This window comes from Myxine glutinosa, chromosome 7 (genome assembly GCF_964187855.1).
Source record: "Myxine glutinosa chromosome 7, kmMyxGlut1.1, whole genome shotgun sequence".
NCBI classification, from domain to species: Eukaryota; Metazoa; Chordata; class Myxini; order Myxiniformes; family Myxinidae; genus Myxine; species Myxine glutinosa.
The window spans coordinates 120,387,423-120,405,847 of NC_136267.1; the positions used below are offsets into that span (position 1 = coordinate 120,387,423).

Here is an 18,425-nt window from a genome sequence, read left to right on the forward strand (position 1 = left end):
TTGTTTTTATTTTTTATTCATTGAACAATGATGACTGTGCACCGATTGGTGCCTGAGGGTGTATTGGTGCGTTTTGGGTGCTTTCATGGTGCATTGATGCAGGGCAGACTGTCTCCCCCCCAGAAAGAACAATCACAGGTCCTGGGTTAGTTTTGTAAATAAAAGTAGCGTCACTGTAAATAATGCTCCCCACCATCAGTGTATAGTTTGAAGACCATTCCGCAATTCGGTTAACTGTGGGCGTGAGTCTGTTAGGCAGGGTGCAATGGAGCAGCGGGACATATTTATCTATGTTTTAAAACTGTCGCACTCAGGGTCAGGTTAAAAGTAGAACTACACCTACGTGTGTCACACTAAATTAAAGTTATAGGCCCGGGGCGTGCCTAAGAGGAGGAGGGTGCAGTGTTGCGGATATGAGGATTGCATTTTTTTGATTGTGTGTATTGTATTGTGGTAAATTGTTGTGTAACATTGGTTGGATATGGCCCCTCCTGCCTCCAGAGTTGTGTAAAGGTAAAAAGGGCGTCCCGGTAGTTAAATCCATGAAACACCACATTGCAGGACACTATAAGACCCTTGTTCAGTAGTTTATATCCTTATTATGTGTTTTAGGGTAAGGCCTTGTCTTCCATTAACATGACACTCCATTGTACCAAGTGAGAGATAGATTCCCTTCATTCCCATTCCCAAAAACCTCCATTTCCCCGTTCGCCACCATTGACCACGAGGCAGGGTTGGGGGAGAAAGGCGGGTCCCCACCTCGTCATAGAGGGGAGGAGTGAGTCAGCCCCACTCAACCAACCACGAACAGGGGGTTGGACTTGGAGAGGGTGTGGAGAGAAACATCGAGGAGGTTCGCAAAGGTTGAGGGGCGGGGCCTATATAACCCGCCGCGGGACGTTCCCCAAAGAGAGTTGCAAAAAGGTCCAAGGCTGAGCTGAGCTGCATGGTGAGATGAGAAGAGGGAAGAGCTTTTACGAGATGAGCAATGACAAGAGCTGAGTGTGTGGTTTTTGGTCAGAGCTGGGTTGGTCGTCAGTGGTGGTCAGTGGTTGCGTAGAGTGGAGGGGTTGCGGTGAGTTGTCGGCGGTGAGGAAGAGTTGGACTAAGACAGAGTCCTGGAGTTAGTGAGAGAGGGAGAGAGAACCCGTCACGCCAGACCCCCCACCAGCAGTGTTGGCTTGGCTCCACCAAGCAGCTCCGACCCGTTACCCCGCGCACACGACAGGATCGGTGGCATCGGCGGCCGTCGAGGTCCAGCCCGACGTCCCGTGCGGGATCAAACTCCAGCCAGCTCCGTGCCTTCCTCCAGCCACCCACCTCCAACCATTCCTGCCTGCAAGTTCCCCATTTGCGTACGTGAGTTTGTTTTGTTTGTTCTGTCCTGGGTAGTTAATTAAGTCTGTATAAGCTAGTATTTTCCCTGTGTCTCTAAAAGCTTCTGTATATTATTTTCTTATCTTTCCTTCTCCTTGGTTATTTTGAGCCTGTAAATAGTAATAAATAGTAATCGTATTTCAAACCTTTCTTTTTGTCTTCTTAATTCCTTTTCTTCACATCCGTCGTCTTTGTCTTTTCCCTGATTGAATAGCTGTGGCGCGATACGGCCAACGTCTGGGTGAATCGGGTGAGTCGGGAAAAAACTGTTAGGTCGCGGTGCCTTCGCTCGGCAAACAACATCCTTAACCGCGGACCGTAACAATATATATATATATATATATATATATATATATATATATATATATGTTTAAAGTTCAAAACACACCTGGTCACAAGTGTGCCGCACTGACCGGGTCCTCAGTCGATGTCCTCAGCATCATCCCGTTTCAGTCCTTCAACCTCGATATGGTCAGCTAAGGTGGGCCAGCAGGGGCACATACACCGCCATATGCAGCAACTACACCTGGAGGCGAACATACCCCCACCCTCAGCCAGTGCGAACACAGACTACAACAACAAAATAATATATATATGTATAAAGCTCTTTTTTCTAACCACTGACTGACTAACTCTAACCACTAATGTGTACCAAGTTTGAATTTGATCACTTCAGCCATTCTTAAGTTATATACCTATTACAGACCTTTACCTTTGACCTCTTGACTCCAAATTATAATCAGTGAACCTTTAGAAACATCATACATACCTGAACCAAGTTCGAAATAAGATCACTTCAGGCATTCTCTAGTTATAGACGTATTACAGATTTTGACTTTGACCTTTGACCTTTGCCCCCAAAGTCTAATCGGTTAATCTTTGCGTCATTATACATACCTGTACCAAGTTTGAATTCGATCACTTCAGCCGTTCACAAGTTATCGCGGTGACGAAAACCTATCACAGACGGACGGACTGATGTACAGCTGGACGGACAACCTGAAAACATAATGCCTCCGGCTACTTCGTCAACGGAGGCATAAAAAAACAAACAAAACAAAAAAAAACCTCAATCAATATCTAGCATTTAAAAATTATAATTTATTTGACTGTAAACTGTGAAATAAGCATGACAATAATGTCCATAAATGAAAAAAAGAAAAAGCATCCGCAAATGAAAATTTACATTAAAAACCGTAAACTCGTCCGTAAAAAATAAATCCGTCAATTGATATCGAGACTGAAAATTTTAATTTATATAACTGTAAACTGTGAAAAAAAAATCTCAATTAAAATATACGTAAAAACAGTAAGCTCGTCCGTAAAAAAAAAAGCAAAACCTAAAGTTAGATCTAACCACAGGTCGGTGATTTTTGGTCTAATCATAACGCTAGTATTTATTATGTACCTACGCATGGAGCACGGTTTGTGTTATACAAACATATCCTCGGTCCATTTTACTGACCATTTTTATTTGAAATGTCATGCACAGAGCCCTCTGCTGGGGATGTACAGGATAGTAATCATCTAACCAGAACTGAGAGGACTGAGAAGGTTATAAGAAAGTCCTCTCGATGATGATTATCCTGTTCTGTCTTTCCTGCCAGGAGAATCTTGTGAACCTGACTCGACATGAATCAATACAACAGACCAACAGTGGCAGCATGATATTGCAAACATATGGGAATCTAAGGTGTAAAACATCTGTGATAATGCTGAATTGTTTATTCCCTTATCAACAGCACCTTCCACAGTACAGAATCTAACCTGCAACAGCACAGAGTTTTCGGTGCAACTGCGATGGAACGCTCCCTTGGGTGACTTTGATGATCTCATCGTGGAGTTAAATGACCAGACAGGTTACGTGGTCAACCTCACGCTACCAACAGACTCTGTCGGCCACACCTTTGTCAACCTTTCATCTGGCAGGCTCTACCGCATCTCTGTGGTAACACACAGCCACTTGCTCCACGCATCTGCGTCTTGTGTGGTGCGTACAGGTTGGTAAGATGTTTCCATGAAATATGAATTGGTGCCTTAAAATGATGGGTTTATCTACGACCACTCCAACAAACCATCCTGATAAACATCTCCTGTGGTTTCTCATGAGATCTGAAATCTCATCAGATCTCAGGATTAATTATTGTAGGGCTAAGGAAGTTGGAATTATGTAACCCTCCTCCGCTGTGTCCTTATTGAATGTTACCTATTGAAGCTTCAGGATCATATATTAATTATGTATACACATATGGTGGAAATTTTGCAACAACTCACCCCCTTCACCAATGTATGCAATATATACAATATATATATATATATATATATATATATATATATATATATATATATATATATATATATATATATATATATATATATATATATACTGTATATATATTTATATAAAATATATATAAATAAATAAATAAATATAAATATACAGTCATGTGAAAAAGTAAGTACACCCCATGTAAAGTTTTGACTTTTTCAACATATTTCAACATACAGCTATTTGATCTTCATTTCAACAATATTGATAGATAAAGGTGATATAATATAACAAATATCATGAAACATTTACATTTTGTCGTCCATTGTATAATTTAAATAAACATAAATGCAAATTTTGCATGTGGAAAAGTAAGTACACCCTTGGCTCTAATAGGTGGTATTGCCCCCTTTGGCAGAAACAACCTCAAGTAGGCGTTTCTTATAACTGTCTACCAGTCTCTGACATTGACTGTGAGAAATTTTTGCCCACTCCTCCATGCAGAATTCTTTCAGCTGTGCGATGTTTGAGGGGTTTCTTGCATGCACAGCTCGTTTCAAATCCCCCCACAACATCTCGATGGGATTTAGATCCGGGCTTTGACTTGGCCATTCCAGAACCCTCCATTTCTTTCTTTTCCAGCCATTCTTTGGTGGATTTGCTGGTATGTTTAGGGTCATTGTCATGTTGCAAGGTCCACCTTCGGTTGAGCTTCAACTCTCCGACAGATGGCCTCACATTATCCTCAAGCACCCTCAGGGACAATGAAGAATTCATAGCGGATTCTATGATGGTGAGCTGCCCAGGCCCTGATGCAGCAAAGCTGCCCCAAACCATAATATTTCCACCACCATGCTTTACAGTTGGTATCAGGTTCTTGTGGTCAAATGCTGTCTTTGGTTTTCACCAAACATGTCTTCTGGTACTGTGGCCAAATAGCTCTACCTTTGACTCATCTGTCCAGAGCACATTGTTCCAGAAGTGCTGGTCTTTGCCTCGGCCCTTGGTGTTCATTGGCAAACTTTAGTCTTGCCCTGATGTTCTCTCTGGACAGCAAAGGTTTCCTCCTGGCACACCTCCCATGTAGATCAAATTTGTGCAGCCTCTTTCTAATGGTAGACTCGTGCACTTTGACATCAACAGTGGCAAGAGCTACCTGTAGGTCCCGTGATGACATTCTGGGGTTCGTAGAGACTTCTTTCAGCATCTTGCGGTCTGCTCTCGGGCTGAACTTGCTGGGGCGGCCTCGCCTGAACAAGTTGGCAGTTGTTTGGAATCTTCTCCACTTCTAGATGATCTTCCGGACAGTCGAATGATTGATTTCAAATTGTTTGGAGATCTTTTTAAATCCCTTCCCAGACTCGTAGGCATCTATAACCTTCTTTCTGAAGGCCTCAGAGAGCTCTTTTGATCTAGGCATGGTGACGCCGCACACTTCAACAACAAAGAGCAAACCAAACTAAATGTCTGAGGTTTAAATAAGACAGGTTCCTCCAACGACTCTCATTCCACAATCATTTGCACCTGAGCTGGTGCACCTGATTCTAATTTTAGTTATTTGAAGTCGTGATAAATGTCAGGGTGTACTTACTTTTTCCACATGCGAAATTCTCTCTAAAGATCCTCTCTAACGATGTTCTAATCATTTGCACCTGAGCTGGTGCACCTGATTCTAATTTTAGTTATTTGAAGTCGTGATAAATGTCAGGGTGTACTTACTTTTTCCACATGCGAAATTTGCATTGATGTTTATTTAAATTATACAATGGACTACAAAATGTAAATGTTTCATGATATTTGTTATATTATATCACCTTTATCTGTCAATATTGTTGAAATGAAGATCAAATAGCTGTATGTTGAAATATGTTGAAAAAGTCAAAACTTTACATGGGGTGTACTTACTTTTTCACGTGACTGTATATATATATATATATATATATATATATATATATATATATATATATATATATATATATATATATATATATATATATATATATACATATATATATATATATAAATATTATATATATATATATATATATATATATATATATATATATATATATATATATATATGTTTCCGCTGAGCCCATACTTTCATCCCTTCTCCCATGTAATAAATCAAATGTTCCCTGTGTCCAGCTCTGTTTCCTGTGGCTGGAGTGAAAATTGAAGCCACCCGGACGACTCTCCGCATAACCTGGACCCCTTCACTCTCATTCCACAATAGCATTCAAGTGCACTTGTCTCACGGTGGTCACGTGATTTTCAGCCTTGTATTACCTGGTGGTACTTATACCCACATGTTCCACAATTTGCGTCCAGGTCGGCAGTACAACATTGGAATAACCACAATCAGCGGCAACCTCTCGGCATCGAAAACAATCACAGGGATGACAGGTGTGTAAATCACTGAACATATAGTGTTCCTGGTTTCAGGTTGTTTATGAGTTTTCCTGTGAAGTTCATCATCTCCCTCCCCCCCCCACCTCCTTCCCATTGTAATCTTACCAAGCGGTGTTTGTATCATACCTTGTTGATCTTTACCAACAACAACATATTTTTGTTTGCACATCCTCATAAGAGATAAATGTGGAACAATTCGATTAATGAACAGAATTAAATAATTAAACTGATATATGTTGGAAAATTATATGCCCAGACCAGGAGTGCCCCGGAAGATTTGTGCCCCCCAATGAGAGGATTTGTCCCCCCATTGGAGGAAGACCCTCTCGTGTTCAGGCCATTGGTACTCCTATGGTTGGCAGCGAGTGCCCCGGAAGCATTAACGGAAAGAGAGTGGCAATCATATGTATGGGATAATTACATGCTTGGTCAGGGTCGCTCAGATAGCTCAGATGGCAGAGCACTGGTATAGTTTTCCAGAGGACCTGGATGCGATTCCTGGTCTGGGCATGTAATTTTCCCACATATATTAATTTAAATGTAGATCACAAAGCCCATGACGTCATTGTCCCCTCGCATGTGGATCTGACATTTTACAACAAACCTGAATGGTGCACTCACTCTACTAGCTATAGGTGGGTAAATGTAGCACAAGGGCACATGAAGATCTGCTGGCTTGGTATTCTTTTTGAGTTTTTGAAAGCTACACGTGCTTTCATTGAAGTATTATTTGTTGGAGGGAAGGAGAAAAAAAAAACATTCAGGTATTTGAAGGACAGGTAATATTGGAGAGAAAGGTGCTTTTATTCCCTTATTTTTCATCTGGTTCATGAGGGGTGAAAGGTTTGTTTATTTTTATGGTCTAACCTACTTGTAGACATGGTAGGATCATGAAAATTACTGTGTATAAATATCAAACCTTGCTATTATAATAGTTAGTGCAAATTTCATATTTCTGCTCGTAGATTTTCCAGAGCGTGGACCCAAAGTAGGGAACCTCTCCAAATTCAGTCAACATGGAGAAATTGGAGCTCCAAGCTGTGAAAAACTAGCTGCACAAAAAGGCTTGCCTCCCAAGCAAATGCATATGCACATCATAGCGACATGAGGGGATGATGCTCCTTCATATTCCAGAGTAAAGAACTGGGAAGCTGAGCTCAAGCATGGCAGAACAAAGCACCGAAGATGAACACAGATCAGGTTGTCTTGTTGAGGTGGTAACACTAGAAATTGTGGACCAGGTGCTTGAAGTCGTGATGAAAGACATACAAGCAACGATCAGGCACATAGATGAGATATCTTATATCTCAACATCTGCCATCTACCTCAATATCTGCCTCTGAAAAGACCTATCAGTTTTGGGTCATAACGATCAGGCACGTAGATGAGATATCTTATGACTCAACATCTGCCATCTACCTCAATATCTGCCTCTGAAAATACCTATTAGTTTTGGGTCAGTTTAATCAATCCTCAGACAAACTGGGCATGGCAAATGTGTTAGCACGGTGGGTTAACCAAATACTGACAATGGACCAGCAAAGAGCTCGTCTAGACATTTCCTGTAATCTGTTGGACTGTTTTCATGCTGAAACAGACAATTTCCTCCAGCGGATTATCACACAGGATGAGACATGGGTTCACCACTTTGATCCTGAGACCAAGCAACGGAGCATGCAGTGGAAACACATAGTCCCTACTCCCTCAAATGTTCAAGAGGACATCATCAGCTGGAAAGATCATGGAGATTTTTGTTCCCTCACCAGAAAAAAGCTTTGCGGGAGAACAAATATGAGAACAACAATGCTATGATGGCAGATGTAGAGAACTTCCTAGAGGGGCACGACAAGGAATTAGGCTTCAGAATGGGCATGGCCAAGCTTGTGTACTGGTGGATGGACTGCATTGCCAGGATGGGAGATGATGTTGAGATGTAAAGTGATTATATAGTGTTTTCCTTGCTGGGCCACAAACGAACTGATCACCTCTCATATGAGATGATCAGCCGATGCTTCATTCCATGACAGAAGTGTTCATAGATAATCAAAAGTTCAACCATGAGCGGCTCTTTAAAGTACAAGTATATAAGGAGCTTTTATGGAGCATGAAGATCCATATGAAGGGCCAATCAGAAGGTTGTGTGATCTGCAACTTGAGAAATTGATGGAGTTGTGTGAATGAATTATACAGTGCATTCAGAAAGTATTCAGACACCTTCACTTTTTTCACATTTTGTTATGTTGCAGCTTTATGCTGAAATCGTTTAAATTCATTTTTTCCCTCATCAATCTACACTCAATACCCCATAATGACAAAGAGAAAACAGGATTTTAGAAAGTTTTGCAAATTTATTAATAAGAAAAAACTGAAATATCACATTGACATAAGTATTCATACCCTTTGCTATGACACTTGAAATTTAGCTCAGATGCCTCCCATTTGTCTTGATCATCTTTGAGATGTTTCTACACCTTGATTGGAGTCCACCTGTGGTAAATTCAATTGATTGGACATGATTTGCAAAGGCACACACCTGTCTATATAAGGTCTCACAGCTGATAATGCATATCAGAGCAAAATCCAAGCCATGAGGTCGAAGGAACTGCCTGCAGAGCTCAGAGATAGGATTGTGTCGAGGCACAGATCTGGGGAAGCCTCCAAAAAAAATTCTGCTGCATTGAAAGTTTCCAAGAGCACAGTGACCTCCATAATTCTTAAATGGAAGAAGTTTGGAACAACCAGGACTCTTCCTAGAGCTGGCCGCCCGGCCAAACTGAGCAATCGGGGGAGAAGGGCCTTGGTAAGAGAGGTGACCAGGAACCCGATGGTCACTCTGGCTGAGCTCCAGAGATCCTGTGTGGAGATGGGAGAAACTTCCAGAAGGACAACCATCACTGCAACACTCCACCGATCTGGGCTTTATGGCAGAGTGGCCAGACCGAAGCCAAACAGTACAATCTTGGTTTCACCAGACTACAGAATCTTGTTTCTCACAATCTGAGAGTCCTTTAGGTGCTTTTTTGCAAACACCAAGCGGGCTTTCATGTGTCTTACACCGAGGAGAGGCTTCCGTCTGGCCACTCTGTCATAAAGCCCAGATCGGTAGAGTGTTGCACTGATGGTTGATGGGGTGCATCAAAATACACATTTCCAGCACATTTTCTGTCTGGGTGCTATAAAAAGTGTTCCATTTCATGTTGTTACAACACATGCAAAATATTTTTGCAATCCATGGTGATCTAGAGGTGCAACGGCACATCAGCTTTTACGACTGAAGGGGGTTACCAGCAGTGTCGTGTAATCCGTGTATGCCAAGGTGGGTAGCCAACGAGCCACGGTTTACTTTCAATGAGTATGCATACTTCCAGTGGCTAGTGCTGATAACTGTGGATATACAATACTATGCATACTAATTATCGTATCGAGACCCAATACTATGTATCGAGACCCAGATACAATACTATGCATACTAATTGAAAGTAAACCGTGGCTCGTCGGCTACCCACCTTGGCATACACGGATTACACGACACTGCTGGTAACCCCCTTCAGTCGTAAAAGCTGATGTGCCGTTGCACCTCTAGATCACCATGGATTGCAAAAATATTTTGCATGTGTTGTAATAACATGAAATGGAACACTTTTTAGCACCCAGACAGAAAATGTGCTGGAAATGTGTATTTTGATGCACCCTTTGATGCACCATTGGTTGTCCTTCTGGAAGTTTCTCCCATCTCCACACAGGATCTCTGGAGCTCAGCCAGAGTGACCATCGGGTTCTTGGTCACCTCTCTTACCAAGGCCCTTCTCCCCCCCGATTGCTCAGTTTGGCCGGGCGGCCAGCTTTCGGAAGAGTCCTGGTTGTTCCAAACTTCTTCCATGTAAGAATTATGGAGGCCACTGTGCTCTTCGGATCCTTCAGTGCAGCAGAAATTTTTTTGTAGGCTTCCCCAGATCTGTGCCTCGACACAATCCTGTCTCTGAGCTCTGCAGGCAGTTCCTTCGACCTCATGGTTTGGTTTTTGCTCTGATATGCATTGTCAGCTGTGAGACCTCATATAGACAGGTGTGTGCCTTTCCAAATCATGTCCAATCAATTGAATTTACCACAGGTGGACTCCAATCAAGGTGTAGAAACATCTCAAAGATGATCAAGACAAATGGGAGGCACCTGAGCTAAATTTCAAGTGTCATAGCAAAGGGTATGAATACTTATGTCAATGTGATATTTCAGTTTTTTCTTCTTAATAAATTTGCAAAACTTTCTAAAATCCTGTTTTCTCTTTGTCATTATGGGGTATTGAGTGCAGATTGATGAGGGAAAAAATGAATTTTAACGATTTCAGCATAAGGCTGCAACATAACAAAATATGAAAAATGTGAAGGGGTCTGAATACTTTCTGAATGCACTGTAGCTGTCCTTTAAAGGTGGAAAAATCCATACAGATTGTCCTTCACTCCATTTAATGACAGAAAAACGCCTTGCTTGTATCCCGTGAGGATTTCAGAATTACCAAGGAAGGACTTGGCATGATGATACATGGTCTGCGCCTGGCTTTGGAGGCTAGCGGTCTTGTCTGCCCAAGTGGTTGTATTTCTTTGTAAGGGTCATGATCTACTTCCAAAAGTAGAACAGGGAAGTGTATTAGTATGTTTGCTTGATGATCCTTCTGGTACGCTCGGTGATAATGTGAGATTTGCTTTAACTGACGTAGAAACTGTAGCTGTCGGACAAGCATTTTCTTTCCAAGCCTGCAGAGGGGGGTGCATCTGTTGTGGATTTGCTAGGGTGGGTTACCACATGATACAAAGTGTAATGATCTGCACGGAGGAAAGGAAGCTTTCTCAGATTCCATAGAAGTTATTTGTGTGTATATTGAGTATACTTACCTTGGGGAACTACAGCCTCCATTGGAAGAGGAGGTTTTATATGCAGGAATTTAACCTCATGAAACAGCAGAATGATGGGGTGAAAGAGAAGACAGACACGGGGCGTAGTGAAGAGGGGAACAGGGAGACAATAGCATGTTTATGCAGCACAGCTTTTGGAGAGGAAGTGTTGATGAAAAGGAGATAGGATCTCAGCAAATGGAGTAGAACTTGAAGGTAGAAATGGGAGCGATCAAAGGTGGTGATGGGAAGCAGACTTGAAATTGTGCAGGGAAGAGCATGAGATAACGGATTTGGGAAAATGATTCCATTTGTGAGGGAAGATGGGTAGAATGGATGAGTGTTCAGCTTGAATTTGAGGTGAATAACGAGGACAGGTTTCTGGTATAACTTGGTTGAGTGTATTGGTAGGCATTGGGGAAGATGTGAGAGGGCATTAGGAGTAAGACCATATTGTAGCCTGATAAAAGACCAACCTGCACCAAGGGAGTAATAACGAGACCCAGAGACGTAGTTTCCTTTTGTGAGATGCCATTGACACTGAGAGCCTTAGTTTGCATGGTCTTAGTGGAGTGGAGGTGAGGGGGAGGGATATGTCAAGCAGGATCACCATTCGATAGGTTGTCGTTAAATAAAGTGAAATTATACAGCTCAACTTGTATATAAGGAATGTTTGTTTATTTCCTGGTGGATGGAGGTTATGTTTTCACCCCTGACTGTTTGTCTATCTCTCTGTTTGTCTGCCTCTGAACAGGATATCTCAAAAAGTTGTGGACGGATTCGAATAAATTGGGTGGAGGGGTAGTGTGTGTGACAAGGGTGAAATGATTCGATTTTGGTGAAGATCCGGATCTGAGACTCTCATAAGTGATTCCTCACTATTGAGTGATCGGGAAAAAACCGATATATAGCACGATATCTCGAAACGTTATGGACAGATTCGGACAAAACTTGGTGGACTGGTGACAGGCGAATCGATTTGATTTTGGTGAAGATCCGAATATGGATCCGGATACTAAATTTTTTCAAATTCCCAAGTGATTTTTCGGCATTGAGTGATAGGGCTAAAACCGATAGATAGCATAATATCTCAAACAGTTATGGACAGGTAATGACCAAACTAGGTGGATGAGTTGGGTAGGTGACAAGAACAAGCCGATTACATTTTGGTTCAGGTCCAGATCCAGATATGACCTCAGTGGGATACACACCGTAAACTGTCCATCCTGATAGAGGTATGTGCTATACTGAATGCCGTTCCAGTTACATCTTGTGGTTCACCATATAATTTCCATTTTCAATTTTAACATCGGACCTACAGTTGTAAGGATTTAGTAGAGTGAGGATATCCCTGACAGGAAAGGTGTGGCAAGATGCTCATCAGTTATATTGTTCAATACACTGAACATTTTCCCTCTGAGAATTGCCTGCTGGACCACGTCAACCAGAGAGCCTTTTTTTGCAGACCTTCAGGGTATACATCATATAACTATGTACGAGAAGGTAATGGGGTGGGGCTCCATCTTGCCCTACCTTTCCTGCTAGGATAATCTTGTGTATCTGACTCTACCAGAATCAATACAACAGACAAACAGTACCAGCATGATATTATAAGCATATGGGAATCTAAATCTGTGATAATGCTGAATTGTTTATTCCCTTATCAACAGCACCTTCCACAGTACAGAATCTAACCTGCAACAGCACAGAGTTTTCGGTGCAACTGCGATGGAACGCTCCCTTGGGTGACTTTGATGATCTCATCGTGGAGTTAAATGACCAGACAGGTTACGTGGTCAACCTCACGCTACCAACAGACTCTGTCGGCCACACCTTTGTCAACCTTTCATCTGGCAGGCTCTACCGCATCTCTGTGGTAACACACAGCCACTTGCTCCACACATCTGCGTCTTGTGTGGTGCGTACAGGTTGGTAAGATGTTTCCATGTTCGGACAAACTTGATGTGACATATGACTTGGCACCTTAAAAATGATGCGTTTATCTACGACCACTCCAACAAAACTTATAAACATCTCCTGTGGTTTCTCATGAGATCTGATAGAAATCTCATCACATCTCAGGATAAATTATTGTAAGGGCAAGGAGGCTGAAATTATGTAAACCTCCTCCACTGTTCCTTCACTAGAGGTTGCCTCTCTACCTTTTGAGACCATCTATTTATTGCGTTCACAATTATGGTGGAGAGGACCTCTGGTTACCCAGAAAATATATTACCCCTGACCCATTCCTCAACCCACTGTGTATAACAAATCAAATACCCCTTACCTCGACCCTGTGTCCAGCTCTGTTTCCTGTGACTGGAGTGAAAGTTGAAGCCACTCGGACGACTCTCCACGTGACCTGGACCGCTTCACTCTCATTGCACAATAGCATTGAAGTGCACTTGTCTCACGGTGGTCACGTGATATTCAGCCTGGTATTACCTAGTGGTACCTTTTCTCACGTGTTCCACGACTTGCGTCCAGGTCGGCAGTACAATATTGGAATAACCCCAATCAGCGGCAACCTCTCGGCATCAACAACCATCACAGGGATGACAGGTGTGTAAATCACTGAATGTATAGTCTTCCTGGTTCCAGGTGTTCATGAGTTTTCTTGTGAAGTTCACATCCACCCCAACCTCATTCCCATTGTTATCTAACCACGTTATGCTTGAATCATGCAAAGTATTACTTGTTGAAGAGAAGGGAAATGTATGATGCAGGTATTTGGTGGACAGGTATGGTGGACAGGTATGGTGGCAGAGAAAGGTGCTGTTCTGCTTTATTTTTTAATCAATATACAAGACGATCAAACGATGAATGATTCCATGATAGAAGTGTTTTATTGATGGTCAAAAGTTTAACCAAGAATGTCTCTCTGTAGTACAAGCATATAATGAGCTTTCATGGAGCTTGGAAGATCCGCATCAAGTGTCCATCAGAAGATTGGGTGATCTGTAACTTGAGAAATTTATGGAGTAAAGTGAATGAATGATGTCTGGATGTCCTTTAAAAGTGGAATTATTCACACTGATATTCCTCCAAATCCACACTGGTTGTGCTTAACCCCAATGAATGACAGACAAAGGTCTTGCTTGTATCCCATGAGGATTTCAGATTTACCAAGGAAGTATTTGGCATTTTTTTCTTCTGGAAATCGCTCGAGACAAGGCATAATGCCACTGCAGGTGAGGGGCTAAGTGAAGGTTAGAAAAAGACATGGATAAAGCAAAACAAACTAGAACAGCACTCAGTAGAGCGCATACCTCCACCAGGCTGAACAGTTTGTTTTGTATCCCAAAGATGGGCCGGATCTGGATTCCGACCTGCATCAAAATCTAATCGGCTTGTTCTTGTCACCTAACCAACTCCTTCACCTGGTTTTGTCAAAAGTCATCCATAACGTTTTCAATATCATGTTATTGCTTTTCGCCCGATCCCTCAATGGTAAAGAATCACTTAAAAATTAAACCATTATCGTATCCGAATCCATATTCGCATCTTCACCAAAATCGAATCGATTCGGTCTTGTCACACACTCGATCTATCCACCGGCTTCGTCCGGGTTGAATAAGAATAATGCAAATATATGATGAAAAGAACATGTATATTTTAGAGCAATATCACAGTACATTTCCTACATGACGTTTTTTCAATTTTCAATTTCTCAAAACCTCTGGGTATACAACATTTCTGGTTTTCTTACTTGGTGCCAAGACATAAAGATTGCTTGGTTTTCCAACCCTCGAGCAGCCCACGTACAGCTGGCCATGGGCAAACACTTGTTCTGTGAAGTTCAGGCCTACAACCTTCATTGATTGCCCCTGCGCCAGAAATATGTCTTGAAATATTCCTGAAATAAGTTGTTGACCTTTTGGTCTATGTTAACCTCAAAAATAATTGGTGGTTTAATTCAGTGATCTGATATGCAAATCCTCTTCAAATTTCAAGTCAATTAGATGAAAATTGACGATTTTAGAAATTTGGCCCATATTGATATTTTCACCTTTAGACCTCAAAAATAATTCGTGGTTGAATTAGGTGACCCGATATGCAAATCCTATCCAAATTTCAAGTCAATTGGATGAAAATGTAGGATTTTAAAAACTTCACCTTAAGTTGTTGACCTTTGGCCTATGTTTACTTTTTGGCCTATGCTGACCTCAAAAAGAATTGGTGGTTCAATTTCATTGACCTGATATGCAAATCCTCTTCACATTTCAAGTCAATCAGATGAAAGTTGAGGATTTTAGAAATTTGAAATTGTTGTTGACTTTTGGCCTATGTTGCTCTTTTGGCCTATGGTGATTTCAAAAATAGTTGTTGGTTGAATTCAGTTTGCTGATATGTAAATCCCATTCAAATTTCAAGTGAATCGGATGAAAATTGAAGATTTTAGAAACTAAAAAAAAGAGTGGTTGACCTTTGGCCTACGTTGACCTTTTGGCCTACGCCGATCTCAAAAATAGTTGGTGGTTTAATTCAGTAAGCCGATATGTAAATCCTATTCAAAGTTCAAGTCAATAGGATGAAAATTAAGGATTTTAGAATTGAGGCTGACGACTGTTGAGAAACTCAGTTGGGAGGTTTACTGCCTGATCTTCATGTCACTTTGTCAAGAGAATCATAATTTATTTCATGACCGGGCAGCGAACGTCATTATGTGCGACTTTACGTCACTCCTACGGACATGAAAACATTTGTTTTCCTTAAAAATATATTTAAAATAAATAAAATAGTACATAAATTAACAATAAAAGAAGCTAAAATCATTTTAAAATACAAGAAAAAGCACATCAAAAATATATAAATATGTACGTACAGTATACTGATTACTGTACGTATGCGCAACTGCCGATTCTCATTCAAAACAGAGGCGACGTACAGTATTCCTTTACTGTGTCTGTGTTAGCCATGGGTCCGAAGAAGGATAATGCTAGTGTTTCCAAGCGTAATGTGGTTACGATGGACGATAAGGTAAATCTGATTAAAAGGTATGGAAAAGGTGGAAAAGTGTCGGTGATAGCGCATAGACCTTATCGCGAATCGGAACCGCAATGCGTCATGGGATCGGAAAGGGGCAATAGCGCCGCCACAAACTACAACATGGAATTGCAGCTGGCGCGGTTTTTTAAACCATTGATATTAAAATAAAAAGTACCCTATAACCACCGGAATTTTTATGCTGAATCCGAATCTGTGTCTAAAACTTTTCTCCGATGTGTAGTTCTTGAGTTATAAGCGGACATCCAGGAGTGAAGTGAAGAGCATGAGTGAACACACTGGAAAACAATTCCATTTGTGAGGGAATAGGGGGACGAATGGATGTCTAGAAATGTGCGTTCATTACAACTTGTGGTTCATTTTGTGATTTCGTTTTGCGATTTTAAATCAGACCTACAGTTGTAAAGTACCGAGTAGAGTGGGGAAAGATATCCCTGGCAGAAAAGGTGTGGCAAGATGTCCCCCTCCCTCCTACTCCACAACCTCATTTCATGATGTATGCTGTGTATACAATCAATGCAATAGGCCAACAGTACCAGCATGATATTCTTAACTTGCAGCAATTGAAAGTGTAAAATATCTGTGATAATGCTGAATTGTTTATTCCCTTATCAACAGCACCCTCCACAGTACAGAATCTAACCTGCAACAGCACAGAGTTTTCGGTGCAACTGCGATGGAATGCTCCCTTGGGTGACTTTGATGATCTCATCGTGGAGTTAAATGACCAGACAGGTTACGTGGTCAACCTCACGCTACCAACAGCTTCTGTCGGCTACACCTTTGTCAACCTTTCATCTGGCAGGCTCTACCGCATGTCGGTGGTCACACACAGCCACTTGCTCCACACATTTGCGTCTTGTGTGGTGCGTACAGGTTGGTAAGATGTTTCCATGCTCGGACAAACTTGATGTGACATATGACTTGGCGCCTTAAATGATGGGTTAATCTACGACCACTCCAACAAACTTATAAACATCTCCTGTGGTTTCTCATGAGATCTGATAGAAATCTCATCACATCTCAGGATAAATTATTGTAAGGGTAAGGAGGCTGAAATTATGTAACCCTCCTCCACTGTTCCTTCACTGGAGGTTGCCTCTCTACCTTTTGAGACCATCTATTTTGTTGCATTCACAATTATGGTGGAGAGGACCTCTGGTTACCTAGAAAATATATTACCCCTGACCCATTCCTCAACCCACTGTGTATAGCAAATCAAATACCCCTTACCTCTTCCCTGTGTTCAGCTCTGTTTCCTGTGACTGGAGTGAAAGTTGAAGCCACTCGGACGACTCTCCGCGTGACCTGGACCCCTTCACTCTCATTCCACAATAGCATTCAAGTGCACTTGTCTCACGGTGGTCACGTGATATTCAGCCTCGCATTACCTAGTGGTACCTTTTCCCACGTGTTCCACGCCTTGCGTCCAGGTCGGCAGTACAATATTGGAATAACCACGATCAGCGGCAACCTCTCGGCATCAACAACAATCACAGGGATGACAGGTGTGTAAATCACTGAACGTATAGTCTTCCTGGTTCCTAGGTGTTCATGAGTTTTCTTGTGAAGTTCACATCCACCCCAACCTCAGTCCCATTGTTATCGAACCACGTTGTGCTTGAATCATGCAAAGTATTACTTGTTGGAGAGAAGGGAAATGTATGATGTAGGTATTTGGTGGACAGGTATGGTGGCAGAGAAAGGTGCTGTTCTGCTTTATTTTTTAATCAATGTACAAGACGATCAAACGATGAATGATTCCATGATAGAAGTGTTTTATTGATGGTCAAAAGTATAACCAAGAATGTCGCTCTATAGTACAAACATATAATGAGCTTTCATGGAGCTTGGAAGATCCACATCATGTCCATCAGAAGATTGGGTGATCTGTAACTTGAGAAATTTATGGAGTAAAGTGAATGAATGATGTCTGGATGTCCTTTAAAAGTGGAATTATTCACACTGATATTCCTCCAAATCCACACTGGTTGTGCTTAACCCCAATGAATGACAGACAACGGTCTTGCTTATATCCCATGAGGATTTCAGATTTACCAAGGAAGTATTTGGCATGATTTTTTTTTCTGGAAATCGCTCCAGACAAGGCATAATGCCACTGCAGGTGAGGGGCTAAGTGAAGGTTAGAAAAAGACATGGATAAAGCAAAACAAACCTGAACAGCACTTGGTAGAGAGCATACCTCCGCCAGGCTGAACAGTTTGTTTTGTATCCCACTAATAGGCCGGATCTAGATTTGGACCTGAACCAAAATCTAATCGACTTGTTCTTGTCACCTAACCAACTCATTCACCTAGTTTTGTCAAAAGTCGTCTATAACGTTTTCAATATCATGTTAAATATTGCTTTTCGCCCGATCCCTCAATGGTAAAGAATCACTTAAAAATTAAATAATTATCGTATCCGAATCCATATTCGCATCTTCACCAAAATCGAATCGATTCGGTCTT

At 41.6% G+C, this 18,425-nt stretch overlaps 1 protein-coding gene across 1 annotated transcript in view; it reads left to right on the forward strand.

Annotated features, from left to right (window-relative positions):
- The window catches only part of LOC137412050 (tenascin-X-like), a 157,794-nt gene that overhangs the window by 16,744 nt on the left and 122,625 nt on the right, over nucleotides 1-18,425 (forward strand). Inside the window, exons 2-7 of the mRNA XM_078782729.1 lie at nucleotides 3,120-3,377; nucleotides 5,795-6,052; nucleotides 12,618-12,875; nucleotides 13,252-13,509; nucleotides 16,573-16,830; nucleotides 17,205-17,462. Coding sequence (XP_078638855.1) covers nucleotides 3,120-3,377; nucleotides 5,795-6,052; nucleotides 12,618-12,875; nucleotides 13,252-13,509; nucleotides 16,573-16,830; nucleotides 17,205-17,462 — 1,548 coding nt within the window. The remainder of the gene's footprint in view (nucleotides 1-3,119; nucleotides 3,378-5,794; nucleotides 6,053-12,617; nucleotides 12,876-13,251; nucleotides 13,510-16,572; nucleotides 16,831-17,204; nucleotides 17,463-18,425) is intronic.